We start from the raw sequence: 16,523 nt of genomic DNA on the forward strand, positions 1-16,523 counted from the left end.
CTTAACAATAAAGCGCTTTTCTTCAGTGAACAAAGTGACCAAGATCTAGAACTCCAGAATTAGACCAGTATGAGGTCGCGTCCTGGCCCTGCCATGTGCTGGCTGTGCCATCTTGGCAGGGGCCTTCAGATCTCCAAGCCCGTTTCCTTGACTCTGCAGTGGAGAAAGAACTAGAATGCATCTCATGGTATTGTTAGAAAGATACAATAAGATAGTGTCTGGAAACAATTTAGCCTGTTTTCTTGTATTTAATAAGTTATAGCTTATGTAAAAAGAAATTCGGGACTGGAGTGCAGTGGCCTTAGGAGAACTTTCCACACTGCCTCACATGAAGACCCGGGCCAAGCACCTCAATCCTGGGTGCTTAGATCAAGAACTGCAGGCTGCCTTCTAGAAATTCATCCATCCATCTCCATTTCCAGGAGTAGTTTTCCTTTGAGTGTGCTTGTGTCCAAGCAGTGGGAGTTCGGGGTTTTCTTCGTCTTCCTTTTGCTTACCTGTATCTTCTAGTTTTCCAACAGTGAGCTTGTCTCACGGGAAAAGAGAGACGAGTGCCTGTGCATGTGTGTGTGTCTATCCGCGTGTGCCTCTTCCCAGCCCTGAAAGGCACTGAATGTTCTCTTAGCTGGGAACAAAATCAAAACAAGTGGAGAAAACCCTTGTTTATCAAGTGAGGCAGCAGCCGCCTGTGGAGCATCCCTTCCTGTGAAGCCCCAGAGCGCACTCTCTGTGAAGGTCAGGCTGACCCCCTGCGCCTTGGCTGGATGCTCCCATGTGTTTGCAAAGCCAGCTCTTCCTCCCCTTCAGAGCTCCCTTCTGAAGTGGGAACGCTGCTGCCTTGGAGCAGGGAGAACCTGCAGACTTGGAGGAGCATTGGTCAGCTGTGCACAGCTGGGCGAACCGAGTCTGGTTGAGGGCGAATGCAGCTGACCGTGGCAGTCTGCAGCCCATGTTCCTTTAAGGCTGTGTGGTGCATTCGAAATTTTGAGCTGACATACAGCCATGTGGGAGAATGCAAGTAAAACATCAACAGCTCTGACAATCCAGCCTGGCATTCCCAGCTGGCAGCAACTGCCTGGGAATGACTGCGTGTTCCTTTCCACTGTCCGAGCTCCCTTCTCCTGACTGCAAGCCCCCCAGGCATGAGCGAGCCCCAGTGGCCTCCCAGGCTAGGCTGCGCCTGAGATCGGGGCTCCTATCCCCTCATCCACCTGAGATTCCGGAGCTGGCCAGCACTCCAGCATGGCTGGCCCTCGGCTTTCCTGGTTCCTTCCTCCCATCCCTGCTGTCTCTGGTCTTCCTGTTCTCATTTCCCACTTGGCTTCTGTGTGCCGTCTGTCAGTGATGAGAGCCCAGCCTTCACAGATGAGAGCCCAGGTGCTCTTAAGGCATTTGGCCCGCTCCTGTGGCCTTTCCTACAGTGTCCTGCACGTGGGACTCTCAGCCTGTGTCCATCAAACCCATGGCTCTTGATTTAAAGCCAGAACAAACCCAAAAGGTGCCATTAAGCAGTCTGGATTACCTGCCGGGTGCCTGATCCCACATCAGCAGGCATGAGAAGCCTGCCCGGCTCCTGGATCTCTCCTAAATGCTGATATGCATTTGAGGAAACTTAAAGTCATGGAACAGAAGACCAGAAGCGGTTCCTGATTCTCATCTGTGATTACCTCGCCCGCCCCTCATAGGACACCACTGTGTGCCAGGTGACTCAGTGGTCTTAGGAATGAAGCCTTTCACAGTTGACCTCTTATTGTTTATCTACTTAATGCCCATTCTGAGCAGATAGGTACATCGGCACAGTGCAGCCAGCAAAGGCCCAGGAGCTCACAGGCAAAAGCTGATCCTGCCCTTCTTCACTGACTTCATGGTGCACCCGGACTGGAGATTTACTCCTCTGGCTGCTGCTGTAGACTTGAAATCTAGACTTTGACTTTCTTTGGAAAATGTAGGACTTGCCAACCATAGCCCACTGTGCCGTGGCAGCCGACAGATGAGCCTCAGAGGGGCAGGCTCACCTGGGCCCACCGGAGACAGCCCACCCCAGGGCCCCATCCACACCGCAGCCCGTCTCCCTGCCGTGGGCTGTCTGGCCACTGTGGGCACCAATGCTTGTCAGCTTTCTGCAGGTTCTGCACCTTAAAATGACAGCCACAGAGTCGCACCTGACTTCCACATGGCTGAGCTCGCTGCCCTAGTAGATGGACAGTCAGAGGCAAGGTCTGAGAGAGAAAAGTGACTCCCTACCTCCTGTGACAACCTTACCTCATCGCCAGCGCCGGCACCCGACCCATCCCACTCGGCTCTCTGGGGAAGCCCACCACATTTCGATGGCAGACCAATGCCTGCCCTTCGGGAGACATTTCCAGCACTTGCGTCTTTATTCAGGCAGCTGTGTTACAGGCCCGGGAATGCATGATTTAGAATGAGGAGGGCTGGGCTCCCATTCCAAGCCCTGCTGTGTGTTCCCTGTGCGACCCTGGGTGACTGCTTCGGCCTTACAGATCTGTTTCTCCCCAACTCTGTGACACAGGGTCAGTCCTATCTTTCTTACAAGATGTCTTAAAACAGCGTCTGTGGCCCCATGCGCTGCAGCGCCAGGTCTGCCTCCTCTTTCCTCACCCTCTCCTGGGCTTTCGTGCTTTGCAGTGGCTGAGGAGTTAGGGAACTAGAAAGCAGCATGAGCCTGAGGGATTTCTCTCTACTCCCGTTTCCCTGCAAATACAGGGTCCTCTGTGTTCAGGTGTCCTCTCGGACCCACACTCTACCTGAAGGTGATGCCCAGTGGCCGGGGCCTACACTGTTCAGAGGTCCCTGGTCACTTCAGGCCAGCTAGCCTGCTTGTGCAAGGCTTGTTGCTACACCTGTGCTGCCTCCTGAGTGTGATGCCCACAGTCCAAAGGAGGAGGCTTTCTCTTCCATTTCCTTCAAAAATTCTCATGGAAATAGTATAGCGGGTAAGGAGGTCTCCCTTGGGGCCCAATTTCCTGAGTTTGAAGCCAAGTCAGTAATTTTTCAAAGCCTAAGTTTCTGTACCCATAAAGTAAAGCCAGTAGCAAGCTGACCTCGCAGGGCATTGATGAGAACTCGGTGCATTCATACATATAAAATTGATATGTGTGAATTAATTGGAACCAGAGACATTACCAATATTTGATAGCATCTGACCCAGAACAACAAACTTCATATGGCCCAGCCTAACAATAAGCACCAAAAAGGTGGTAGCTCTTACTATTGTTTTGTGCAGGGCACAGAAATTGCCTCTGGTGATGCAGAATCACAGCTTTCTTTTATATTGTGATGCTTAGGGACAGGGTTTCTCCTCACCAGTACAGAAACTGGATAGTGAGCAGATGTAGCGCTTCCTGCCGTAAGGACCGCACACAGGATTTCTGCACGGTTGGTGGTTTCCTTCCTCTAGAGCTCAGGCACACAGCACCCCACCGCACCCCCAGTGTCCCCCCAGCATAGCCTGGCTATTTCTTCTACTTTTCAGAACAGGAGAACATTGTCTGGTGCCACTGTAGGAGAACTGTAATGCTCATGTAAATGTCAAGATGCTGTCTGACGGGCGCCCACCTGCCTGAAAGAGGTCCACAAGGTAAAGTGCCCCTGTGCGGGCCTTCTGTGCACGGCCTCCGCAGTCTCCGTCCTCTGTCCCTAGGAGCTTGAGTGGCTGCTGGAGATTAACCGACTCACACATCGGCTGCTCTGCAAGCATATGACACTGGACAGCTTCGATGCCATGTTCCGGGAGGCCAATCACAATGTGTCAGCCCCCTATGGCCGCATCACCCTGCATGTATTCTGGGAGCTGAACTTTGACTTCCTCCCCAACTACTGCTACAATGGATCCACAAACCGGTGAGGGAGCCAGGGCTGGGGGGGCCCAGGTTGGAGGGGGTTCTGCGTTTCACCCAGCTGTCCTCTAGCCTGGACCCAGCAGTGTGACAGCCATCTGTGGGAGCCCTTCTAGAGAACGGGCTCTGAGCAGGGTATCCTGAGGCTTAGGTGATTAAGCCATCCCAGGACAGAAAGTGCCACAGCCATAAGTAAGGGAGATAAAGGCCACCTCCTGGTCCAGTCCAGGAAGCGGAGCAGACCTCAGGGAGGCTTTCTCCTCTGAGGAAAGAATGCTGGAGCTGAGATGCTGAGGGGGAAGAAAGTGCAGTGGCAGGAGGACAGGAGCCCTGCCAGCATTTCTGAGGAACTAAGAGAGGTGCGTGAGGTCATAAAGTGCAGTGGGCAGTTGTGCGGTGAAGCTCAGGTGGGGAGCCTTGCGCTGCCCCACAGGCCACAGCAGAACCCTGCCGTTTTGAACCCTGGAAAAGTGTGAGGAAGGGGACTGCCACAGTCTCACTGGACATCTGTCAGGGTGCCCGACTGTCTGAACCTTTGTCCAGAGCAGGCTGGTTCATGACAGAATGGAGCTCTCCTCCTACACTGAGACAGAGAGGACTTCAGCTGTCCCTGTAGAGCCTCATACCCTGGTGCACGAGGGAGCTGTACTTGGAGTTTGTGCCAAGATGAACGGGTCTACAGATCCTCTCAGTACCTCAGGCCAGGCTTAGGGAGCACCGAGCAAGACAAGCTTCCAGTTATACGAAGATTTCAGATTTTTAGCACATTATGGAGCAAGGAGCAGCAGCTTTTGGCCCAGTCCACAAAGCTAGAGAGACATGGAGTTGCTGGTTGTTTTGGTAGCGCCTGTGAAGGGGAAAGGGATTATAGAGTGACTGGGAGAAGCATATTAAGAATGGTATTTGCTGGTATGAGAAAATTATTTGAAATGCACTGTGTTTATTGGAACTCAGCCGTGCTCATTGGCTGCTGCATGCTTTGTGCTGTCACGCTTACCTGTGGAGTGCAGTGCTTGTAGCAGAGACTGCCTGGTTTGCAAGGCTGAAAATACTTGCTTTCTGAGCTTTTACAGAAAGAATGTACTGAACCCAGCTCCTGAAATGCAGCTGGAGGTGGGGACAAGACCTGGAAAAGCCCTTTGCGGTCCCCGTGCACACTCGCCTGTTGCCTGCTGCCCTCTAAGCAGCCTCAATCCCTGAGCCGAGCCTGACAGTCTGAGCCGCGGCTTCGCTTTGTAGGGAAGATGGAAGGAGAACGCGGTGCCTTCAAAGGCTACCGCCCAGGACAGTGCAGTTGCACAGTGTGAACCTCGCCTGGTTGAGGGGGTCCCCTGCTATCTGTGTCCCATGTGGGGTCACAGCAGACTCTGTTAACATCTTCCCCATCTCTCTTGTCTTACTAGCTTTGTCCGAACTGCCATTCCCTTCACCCAAGAACCACAGCGTGATAAACCTGCCAATGTCCAGCCTTATTATCTCTACGGCTCCAAGGTAAGGCGCCCTGCCTCGTCCTGCCTGTGAGAAGGCACGGGAGAAAAAGCAAATGGGAAGGTGTTGCTGGAGTCAGGAAAACAGGAAGGCGCGGAGGTTGGGAGGGAGCAGGGAGGTCCAGGCGTCATCAGCGGCGAGTGAACAACACGCATCTTTATTTGTTCACAGCTAGCTGGGGATGCGGAGGGAGGGCAGTGCAGGTGCTCACGGACCTGGCGGGCCACCGCTGGGTGGGAGCTGAGGCAGGTGCCCCTCAGAGGGCGTGGGGAGCCGGGTCTATGGGGCTTATCTGGCCCACCAGCTCATTTCTCAGCTGATTCGTCTCAGTGTCGTTGCGTGATTCTGGGATTCTGTGCTGCATGATTCATTTCTGACCACTGGTTTGTGTGAGAGGGCTAAAGGTTGCCACCCAAGGGGGTGAATATGTCACCTAGCCATAAAGAGGATGACATTTTTCTTTCTGCTGGAATAAAAATAGCCACATTTGACCCGGTTTTCAAAAAATGAGCAGAGCTGGAGTTAGGAGAGGGACCGACTAGGTGGTACCACAACGTGAGAGCTTCAAAGTCTGATTAACTCAGATGGGTTCTTACCCCTTGGGCCTGGCAGGAGCAACCCATGGCTTTTAATATATGTTTAAGGTTTAAAAATGAGCCAACTTCAGGAGAACGTATTATTAAAAATAATAATAAAGATGGCCCATGTTTTTTTAAAAAAGAAAATTGGATATGAGTTGAAACATGATTGATTGCCTGCAAGCTGGAGAACGTTCCACTGTGAGGCTTGTCACATGTTCCAGAGAAGGACAGAAACCAAATCGTGAAGAGTGGGTTTGAGGCCTTACCCCGGATCTACGGCCCGCGCACTTCCTCCCCGTGTTGTGCTTTACTTCAGTCGCGCAGTTTTACTTCCTGCTCCATGATAGGACCGAGCTGATGGAACAGTAGCCTAGTGCCTGCCGTTCTCCACAGGGCCCCGAGATGGACACTGAGAGGCGGAGCCGTGCCTGCCCCGGGGCAGCCCTGGGGCGGGTGCTTTCTAGTTTGAGAAGCTTCCGGCTGAACCTTGCGTCCAACACCAGCAATCCACGATAGTGCTGACAGTTGAGGGGAGAGAAATGGGTAGCCTGTACATTTTTACAGAAGATCTACGTATGGGGGGCTTTCTGGTGTAGGATAGGAGCTGTCTCCTCCCTCCTCACTCCCTGCAGGGAGGCCGCATGGCAGGTTTTTGGCCAAGCTCGCTGAGGGAGGCTCCCCTAGCTGGTGCATCCTGCTGAGCCTCTAATTCCAGTTCGGCTTCAGGTGCAGAGTTCTTGCGCAGCATCTCCACCAGGGGGAGCCCCTGCGGATCTTCCTCTCTCTGACCAAGAGCTGGGCCCTCCTCCGGCCATCTCACCAGCCCGTTGGCTTCCTCCCTGTGGCCAGCTCTGTATGACCATCGAGGCTCGTGACAACGAATGCACCAGAACTGCAGGCAGATGAAGGCCAGCACAGCTGTGAAGCAGGCCAGCAGAATGGCCATCAGCACCCAGAGAGAGAGCTGGGGGTCCACCAGGGAGCTTCCGGCCGCCAGTGGGCTCTTATCCAGCGTGTGGAACATGGTGCAGTAGTGCCGGTAGGGGAAGGCCGCCTTCTTGCAGCTGATGCAGAGGAAGTAGAGAGTGGAGGGAGCCAGGTGCTCCAGTGCTATGGAGCTGATGGTTCGAGGCACCTTCTCCTCGTGGTAGAAGCTGTAGCGGAGATAGCCAGAGAAGATGCTGTTCCAGTTGGGCCTGTAATTAATATGGTAGTAGTCCTCCAGGCAGGGCTCCGAGGAGGACCAGGAGATGGTGGCTCCCGTGTAGGAAACGTTCCCAACCTCGATGTTCATCCCGATTCTGCAACCAGAATCAAAGTGAAGAGTGACATCGCCCTACTTACATATTTAGTACCAGGACCCCAGCCACCTGGTCCCAAGCAGAGGAATGAGGCGCTGATGCTGGACGCCCACTCTGCTGTCACAGAAATGCAGTCCTAGAGACACCTGACTTAGCTAGACATACCGGAAGTGCACCTCGAGCCTTCCGCTCCTGTAACTCTACCAACCCCACCCTGGAGGAAATGTTTCCCATACAACACCAATCTCATCCTTTTAACAGAAAGGAAGGATGGAAGGACAGACAGATGAATGGAAGGAAGGAAGGAAGGAAGGAAGGAAGGAAGGAAGGAAGGAAGGAAGGGGGAAGGGAAGGAAGGAAATCCTAGGATCCCACCTTGGTCGTCCTAGGTCTGTGACCTCTGTCCTCGCAGGCATTTCTTTCACCTGAAATTTCCCTTCCCAGCCTCCTGCCTCTGTTCTGAGTGCTTGCCCCAGGAATGTGGAATGCTCTGCCCAGGGCACTTTAGACTCCCAGTTATGTTGTCCATATCATTAAGGAACAGAGATGCGCCTCATCCCTCGCCACTAACTGATTTTTCATTTCTGTGTTCTATTTATTTGTATTTTCAAAGCTGAAGGTACCAGGAAAGTAGTTACTTGGGTCAAGGTGGTCAGCCCCTAACACAGTGTGACAATTGCCAGTCAGTAGCCCTGGCCCTGTGACTTAGTGATGGCAATAGCCACCCACGGCAGACCCTGGTTTTTGTGTCCCAGTCACATGCAATGCTTTACAGGCAGAAAAAAAAAAAGTCCTCCCTTCTTGATCTGTGCTGAACTGGATTCACACATTACAGAGTAGCAACCCGGGGCCATTCGGCTCCTGAAGAGAGAGGACTCAGAGCAGCCCTATTCCAGACGCACGCACGGCTGCTGGGGCTGCGGCAGTAACAACATTATTGCAAAACAAGGCACCAGGACCAAGTCCCAGTTGCCATTTCCCCAGACAAATCCATCTTCAAGCTTCCTGGTTTCTCTTTAATTCTGTCTGAGAGACAGCAGCTCCCCTCCACTGAATTTCTCCCTATGAAAAATCTAGAGAAAGCGCTAGGCAACCTGGGTGTGTTCTGATAAACACCTTCCCCCTCCTCTCCCTCATGAAGCACAGGTTTCATTTTAAGTTGTAACAACGTAGGCAAAAGCAGTCACTAAAGCCCCAAAAGGCTATTAAGCCCAATTGATTTCTGTTACAACCCGCCTTTCTCCACACCCCACAGCCCCCAGCCTCCCAGGCTTTCCTGGCAGAGTTGAGCTGCAGATAGATACTCAGCATTGAGTACATTTGTAATCCTTACTTTTCCTCTCTAAAAAGAGAAGTGAATAACATGACCAGGAAGAGAAAGAGTTCCCTTTAGTTGGCTGGAAATTTCTTGGTAAAAGGAAGAAGCTGGAAAGGGATGCGATGGGAATGCTCACGTCTTCCCGGGAAGGTTGTTCAGAAGGAGGCTGGGCATTTGTTCTGGCTCCCACTCTCCTCGTACGCACTTCCCTCCCCACACAGCCTATAACACTCTTCCCACCCCACAGAACCGAGCGTAATTCACTCCCAATGACACACAGGGAGTGACTCCATAAAACCCCTTACTGGGAGTAAACAGGAATCCTATTCTTGTCACACACATGCCTTTCTCCTGTTTGCCTCATATCGGCAGCAGGCTGTTTTCCCAGCCTGGGTTCCTGACAGCAGACATTTTTAAGAGCTTTCTTTCAGGATGCTAGCATTATTCTCAGCTTTTAGAAGCAAATCTGAGTCCCTTATTTGGTTTACTTTTCTGGCTCTGCTTCTAAATTCTCTCCATGTTGAGCTATTCGTTTACAGTTGCCTGGCCCTTCTCCAAGCAGGGTGTCAAAGAAAACCATTTGCATTTTCAAGAGGAGCCAGCTACATCTCTTACCTGATGCTCGCAGTAAATCTGGTTAGAGCTCTACCCGCCGAGGCAGAGGGGACCCAAGCTGAAAGAATGGTGGCTTCCTCCGCTCCAGGCTCCCCTTGATGTCTCACTTGCCACTGAGTAATCCCACTGTCGCCCCCAGTGCTCACATTATTCATTTCTTCACATCAGCATCATTCACCATGGCAACCAGCAGGCATCTACGCACGATGCTTTCATGGACCAGCCTGGAAAGCCTTTTTCCCAGTGAGGGGAGTTCTCATTCCTTTGGCCTGAAAGGCATAAACCATCCCCAGCAGCATGATCCTTAGGATGCCACTCATTTTTCCAGGATCCCCACATTTTCACTCTGTGGGTGATCATTTTCTGGCTCCCTCTAGATCTTTTGTTGGACAATGGTTCTAGAAGCAAAGATACCCTTAGTTATTCCACAGCTGTTAGTAGAATCATCTCCGCCTTCTTTCCCACCCCACCCCACCGTACCTGTATACTTTCTTTATTCTTTCCTAAGGTTTGATCTAATTTGTGCAGGCTTTATGGTATCTCTCTTGTCAAGACCTTCGTATGCAGTTCTGTCATCTCTAAAGCTGCAGCTGGGCCAGACTGGGCAGACAGGTAGAAGGCGCAGGTGCTGTCCCTGACCACCTTGAGCCCTTCGCTGTGCTGCTCAGCTCTCGTGGCACCCACAGGAGGTTGACTAATGCCCCACCTCCTCATGCGTCTGTACCCAGAACCTCAGAGTATGACCTTCGGTAAGGATCTCAGGCATCTCAAGATGAAATCATCCTGGGTTTAAAGTGAGCCCTAAGTCCAGTGACCAGAGTATGTGAGAGAAAGGAGACGGAGACCTACCCCAGAGACACACAAAAAGAGGAAGCCATGGGAAGACACAAGCAGAGATTAGGATGGCGCTGGCATAGGCCACGGAGCACCAGGAGCCACCGGAAGCCGGAAGAGGCGAGGATTCTCCTTGGAACCTTCAGGGAGGGCACAGCCTAACCAGCTCCTGAATTTTAGGCTTTTGGTTCCTAGAATTATGTGAAAAGAAATTTCTAGCATTCGGGGGCACCACATTTGCAGTAATTGGTCACAATAAGCCTAGGAGTCTATTATAGCACTCCTTCTACATAGGCCTGAAAGCAGCTCAGGCTTCTTAGCGCAGGCCCCATGAGCAGCCAGAGCCCCATCATCAGCTGGAGGTACCCCCACAGTCGAGCCACTCACTGTCCTTGGATCGGGTGCTCCCTTCTGTCCCTGTTCATTCAAGACTCCTACCTGTGCATTTGCATTTTTCACAAGGCGTATGTTTGCTGAGATTTGGCCCTTTCCTCTGTCCTCAACCTCCCTCATAAGCCACATTGCCACCATTCTGTGAGGGAAGCCACATAGCGTGCCTGAAATAGAGGCTAGAGAGGAGCCCCGCTGGATTTAGACCAGAGCAATTTTACAACAGTTACATATTTTTAAAAGTCATATTTTGAATCCTTCTGTGCCCATCTTATGCCTTGGGGAGGCGTACACACACACGTACACACAAGCGTGCACACACGGACACACAAGCACATTCCTGTAAGGTGGAAGCTAAGAAGTTGATCTTGAAGAGTTCGGAGGAGAGATTACCAGCCCCTGAGAGCAGTGCTGGGGACAGAGAAGATGGCCAGCGGTGCAGGGGTGTTGTTGCGTAGGAAAAAAATAACTGCTGTCACGCTAGCTGTGGTTGCAAACAGTTAAGTATTTCCGAGAAGCTAGTAGAGAGCACCTTGAATGTCCCCAACCCAAAGGGTGCTGACGCATGACTGAGGTGGTAGCTACGCCAGTTACGCTGTAGCTGATGATTATACATTGTGAGCATATCCATTAATATGTACAATGGCTGTTTGTCAATTTAAACTAAAAATGTATAATTTTAAAAGTCAGCTTCCTCCCCCTTGGTTCTTAGCCAAAGTATCCAAGTGACCCATGTCGGTCTCCAAGGAAGCCGTGTCAGTGATAAGCACAGAGCCAGCGAGAGCTAGCTCTGAGTAGAGACACTGCCCCGGCCAGGGTCTGGGAGGTGTGGAGACTCGGGCCACCCGTGTTCGTGGTCCGACGGTGGCTCCATGGCCTTCCCTGGCATTCCGTCTTCCCAGGGGCCTGCCTCAGGCCTGCTGCCACTCATGCAGCGTGTCTCTTCCCAAAGCCTAATGGCGGTGCACCGCCAAGTATAAATGTACCCTCTCCACAGAAGGGCCAGCGTTGCAGTCTGCAGGTGCCTTTTGAAAAGGTTATTTTGAGGGGAATAAAAATACCAGTGTTAAAGGGCTTGAGGAGGGCCAAAGTAGAGCTCAATCCTTATTCCACAGAAAGTGGGGATTTATTTTTAATGTTCCTAAGTGACATTTTTAACCGTAAGTTTTGTGAGGAATTAAGAGGCTCAGAGCATGAGAGGCCTGGAGGTCATTTGTTCAGTCCTGAGAGAAGACGTGCCTTTCCTCAGGCCGCAGGATGGCTCAGTGACAGAACCGGAAACGGGGTCCCAGCTCGTCCCGCTCCCCAGGCTGCTACCACTTACCAGTGGGACCTGCAGGAGCCGGTATGGTTTTTGGCCAGCGAGATAAATCATCCTGCCCTTTCTCCCTCAGCCATTGTGCAGGACAGCCCGGCTGTAGCCATGAGGCCGTCTCATCCCCGCTGGGCTCGCACAGGATGTCAGCTACTACCAGCGGAAGTCAGCCTTGAGCACAGTCCTGCACCCGCCCTGGGGGCAGCAGAGGAGTGGTGTGAGGGCATGGCTTGGTCCCAGAGCCAGAACCACCAAGCCAGATGTTGATCCTGGATCTGCAGCCTTGAACAAATTCCCTCGCTTTCCCTGTGCCTCAGTTTACTTATCTGTAAAATGCAAATAGTACTACCTACCCTGTACGGTGTTACAATAGTGACATGCACCGTGTCTATGCAGTTCTGGTCTTAGGAACAGTAGCTGGTTATTAGCTTTTTCCTGAGGTGGTCATAGCTTCACCCTAAGTTGTACTTCTCTGCTTTGACGCCCTTAAATCAGCCCTATTGGCTTCATTTTTTTTAACTTGCATGCTTATTGTACATATTAAAGAATGGAGGAAAGTGAAACATGACACTAAATCTTCTGTCACACAACTCAGAAGTAACCATTGTGAACATTTTGGTGCATTTTATACCTTTGCGCATTTTACTCACGTGATAGTTTTTGAGATAGGTCAGGTCCCCTTGGTGCATAGGAGGAACCGCAGCTCACAGGGGCTGGCTCAGGCATAGAGCCAAGGCCTGAGCTCCGGTGACCCCGCGGTTCTCCTCCTGGGAAGCTCGGGTCCCTCTGCAGTCTTGAACACACAGTAGCCCCTCGCCTTGAAGTAATTGAATTCTTGAGAGGGAGAGCACAGTTTGGAGTATAATGGACTCCAGAATGATAGGAGGAGACGGAACTTAGAGGCCCCGCAAAGAATGTACAGCCACCTGGGTGCAGCTGAGCGAGCCGCCAGGAAGCACCCATTCATTTGGATGGTAGAGCCAGCAGCTTATCTCCTCCCTGGAACATGCTGTGCTCTGGAGGCCACGTACACCCGCCTAAGAGTGCTGTCACTCAGTGGTGATGTCAGGAGAAAAAAAAAAAAAAAAACCCTTTTCATCATTTCCCAGTCATTTTTTGGTATTTAGAGAGTGGTGGTGTGAGTTTTTTGTTCAGCGTGGTCATTACTGCTATGGGAGGCCTCTTAGCCTCACCTCAGGGACACTCAAGCTTGCTCCTTTGCAGCACGACCCCAGTAGGACCGGTGCTTTGCTGCAGTGAGCCAAGTACGTCTCCACAGGTGCCCACCTGGCTGCCAGGTTCCCGCTTGGGCCGACCGGGGGCCTCTCCGCCAGCCCCAGCAACAACATGACCAGTGGCCACTTCGTGGCTACCACCCCTCCCCGGGTCTGCGGGACACCACTGCCAGACTCTACCACATTTCATCCGCAGCAGCCCAGACGTCTTCTGTTGTTGTACATGTGGCAGAGCACGGCCCTGCGATTCAGCTCAGGCCAGTCCCTTCCTTTCACTCAGCCTCCAGGTCCTGCCTCCACTAAGAGCAGATGACTGTTTTCCTTATTGAATGTAATAGGCTGATCATGGTCCCCACGCACAGCAGGCCCTCATCCCGGAGCCCGTGAATGGAATGTTCTCTGAACAGAAAGTCTCTGCAGGTGCACTTAGTGAGGAGTCTTGAGATGGGAACATGACCCATGAGCCATCACACATGCTGCCCCGAGAGAGAAGCACACAGACAGGTCCCAGCCATGTGCTAACTGGGCACTGGGGCTCCAAGGACACACCTAGAGAAGGTGATGTAGAGACTCGGTGGAGATGTTGCGTTAGCCTGAGGTTTGCAAGGGGAACAATGCAATGCAGAACGCACAGTTTACAATATTATTTTTATAACAGCCACCCAGAGAGCCATATGCAAAGAGCTGCAGGAAGTCTCTCTACACACTAAGACCCAAAAAGTCCAGCCAGGTTGACTCTCACAGCAGTGTCCTGCACGAGTCCAGCTGAAGACCTGGAGCCCATCGCAGTGCCTTCCAAGAGTCCAACTAGAGGCCACGACAATGTCCCACGCAGGCCTGTTTCAAGGATCTGCACTAAGAAGGCCCAGAGGTCAGTGGTGGAAGCTAGAAAGTCGGTGCCAATGGGACGAAGAATCTGTGCCAGCAGGCTGTGGGGTCTGACTGGAGACAGGACACAATGCTCAAAGTAAGGCCCAGAGGAGAAAGCCTAATGGGGTGGAGTTTGTACTGTTCACGCCAGGTTCCCAGCACTTCTTCCTAACTCCTCTGACAGCGGCCTGTGAGAAAAGTGTGGCTAGTCTGCCAGAAGCCGCATCAGTGGCCTCTGTGCTGTCCTACGAGAACTTGGTCCGTGCCGTGGCAGGAGCCGTGGGAAGTGTGACTGCACTGACAGTGTTTCTCCCCTTGGATACAGCTAGACTTCAGCTTCAGGTTGATGAGAAAAGAAAGTCCAAAACTACACACATGGTGCTGCTGGAGATCATTAAAGAGGAAGGCCTCCTGGCACCAAACCGAGGGTGGTTTCCAGTTATTTCCAGTCTCCGCTGCTCCAATTTTGTCTATTTCTACCCTTTTAATAGCCTCAAAGCAGTCTGGGTCAAAGGTCAACATTCTACTACTAGAAAAGATCTGGTAGTTGGATTTGTGGCAGGAGTGGCGAATGTGTTGCTAACAACTCCGTTGTGGGTGGTAAACACCAGACTGAAGCTGCAAGGGGCAAAATTTCGGAATGAAGACATTGTACCAAACAACTACAGAGGCATTGTTGATGCTTTTCACCAGATCATTCGAGATGAAGGTGTCTCGGCTTTGTGGAATGGCATATGTCCCTCGTTGCTGTTGGTCTTCAATCCCGCCATCCAGTTCATGTTCTATGAAGGTTTAAAATGGCAGCTTTTAAAGAAACGGATGCAGCGTTCTTCTTTGGGTGTGGTCATCATTGGTGCAACAGCCACAGCAGTTGCCACCACGGCCACCTATCCCTTGCAGACAGTACAGTCAATTCTGAGATTTGGATGTCACAGACTAAACCCAGAAAACAGAACGCTGGGGAGTCTGCGGAATGTCCTCTATCTTCTTCATGAGCGAGTCAAGCGTTTTGGAATACTGGGATGCTACAAAGGCCTTGAAGCCAAACTGCTGCAGACAGTCCTCACCGCCGCGCTCATGTTCCTTATTTACGAGAAGCTCACGGCTGCTACCTTCACCGTCATGCGGCTGAAGCGTGCGGCCCACAAGCACTGAGCCGGCCTGGGACAGAGCAGAGCCTCTGGAGACGGCCCCTTCGGAGTGCGGAGGGGCGATGCTCCTCCTCATCAGCTCCTTCGCCTGCGCGGTACCCTCAGTGGCTGGGAAGGCCTGGAGGGGAATCGGGGAGCCGAAACGGTGTGATAGCTGCTCGGATTTGGCCAGACCTTTCCGCCTGAAGTTTTTCTTAACAGTTATGCTCGTTCCCCAGACTTTCTCCTAGGTTCTAGAACAAGTTCAAGAATGTGTAACTCTCCTCAGATACTTTGCAGATGTCTTGGTCTTGGTATTTTCCTCACTGAAAGTGACATTTTGCTGGTGCCATGGGCATGACTTCATTTTTGTTGGGCTTTTCTTTTCCTGCTTAAGGAGAGTTAAATGAACTATTTTGTGGAGAAAATGAATATTAATCCCAAGTGATTCGCTTATGAACTATTTGTAGACAATACTTATGCGTTAGTGTTTGATAGTTTTTAAAAATATTTATTTTGAATCAGCTTTATTAATAGAAAGGCGGAAGTTTTATGTCCATCCGTATACAACTCAAGTCAACATACCCAAACTTACTTTGCTCAAATAAATTGTCAGCACAAAAAAAAAAAAAAAAAAAAAAAAATAGTAAGGACCAGAGCTCCCCGGAAAAGTGCTACAACCATCTTCAGGAACAGTGAACCCTAAGCTCTTCTGAGGATGAGAACAGCCAAGTCTCTACCAGGAAAGCCAGCGTCACCAACTTTTCCAGGAGACTGAGCAGTGCTCCATCAGGACCAGAGCTCGCCCGAAGTGAACTGAAGCCATTGTCGGCAACAGCAAGGTCCCGAGCTCCTCCGATGATAACAAGAGCCACGTTCATCAGGATAGCCAGCATGAGAAGCTTCTCCAGGAAAACCGACCGCTCCCTGCAGCTTCTCAACATCTTCCTCTCCATTTCTGTCTCTTATGCTGCCAACAACAACCCTCAGGGGGGCCCCCTGCACCTAGCACCAGGCAGGCTCAGTGCAGCTGGGTGTTAAAAGTTGACCACCAGTTGTCAGTCCACCACAGGTGAGGTGCTCAGAGCAAAGTGGTTACAAGCCAGGGATGACAGCAGCCCAAGAGGCAAAGGAGATTCTCCCCTGAAGCTCTCTGGAAGGAATGTGACCCCACCCCTTGATTGGGGTCTGGTGATACTGACTTACAGCTTCTAGGAGGGCTCTATGAGAGAGAAAAGTGATTGCTTTGGTTTCCTCCAAAAATGTTAGCACATGGTGGATGGAACAGAATTGGAAGGTGCTGCTCCTGCCCTGCGCAAGGGAGCAAGCATATTCTCTGAGATTTCTACAGCAACGCCCTGAGGTCTTACCACATGGGAGCTGAGCATACCAAGAAGAGACCTAGCTGATGTTTGAGCTCCTTTCCACAGCTCTCCAAGTACTGCAAACAGATCTCAGACACCTAGCAGGCTCTCCCAAGCTCTAAAAGCTCTGAACCAGAGCCAACATCAGCCAGGCCTCTGCACCAACTTCTCAGCAAGGGCGGTGCCACTGTGCTACTCACATATCCCAGCTGCATTCACCTGGAG

General features: G+C 51.6%; 3 protein-coding genes across 4 annotated transcripts in view; 2 read left to right on the forward strand and 1 right to left on the reverse strand.

Moving 5' to 3' along the window:
• Cyfip2 (cytoplasmic FMR1 interacting protein 2) overlaps nucleotides 1–16,523 on the forward strand; it is a 139,686-nt gene that overhangs the window by 74,540 nt on the left and 48,623 nt on the right. For both annotated transcript variants that reach the window (XM_023713088.1, XM_004629394.3), the window contains exons 22-23: nucleotides 3,662–3,861; nucleotides 5,261–5,348. In XM_023713088.1, the coding sequence (XP_023568856.1) occupies nucleotides 3,662–3,861; nucleotides 5,261–5,348 (288 nt within the window). The remainder of the gene's footprint in view (nucleotides 1–3,661; nucleotides 3,862–5,260; nucleotides 5,349–16,523) is intronic.
• Fndc9 (fibronectin type III domain containing 9) lies at nucleotides 6,546–7,220 on the reverse strand. Its single transcript, XM_012514288.1, has one exon. The coding sequence runs from the start codon at nucleotides 7,218–7,220 to the stop codon at nucleotides 6,546–6,548; it is 675 nt and encodes a 224-aa protein (XP_012369742.1).
• LOC105741934 (peroxisomal membrane protein PMP34-like) lies at nucleotides 11,341–15,556 on the forward strand. The gene is made up of 4 exons (XM_023713089.1): nucleotides 11,341–11,358; nucleotides 11,694–11,729; nucleotides 11,842–11,914; nucleotides 13,887–15,556. The coding sequence occupies exons 1-4, from the start codon at nucleotides 11,341–11,343 to the stop codon at nucleotides 14,957–14,959; spliced, it is 1,200 nt and encodes a 399-aa protein (XP_023568857.1). The 3' UTR covers nucleotides 14,960–15,556.

Source organism: Octodon degus, unplaced genomic scaffold (genome assembly GCF_000260255.1).
Source record: "Octodon degus isolate 3935 unplaced genomic scaffold, OctDeg1.0 scaffold00029, whole genome shotgun sequence".
In the NCBI taxonomy this organism is placed as follows: Eukaryota; Metazoa; Chordata; class Mammalia; order Rodentia; family Octodontidae; genus Octodon; species Octodon degus.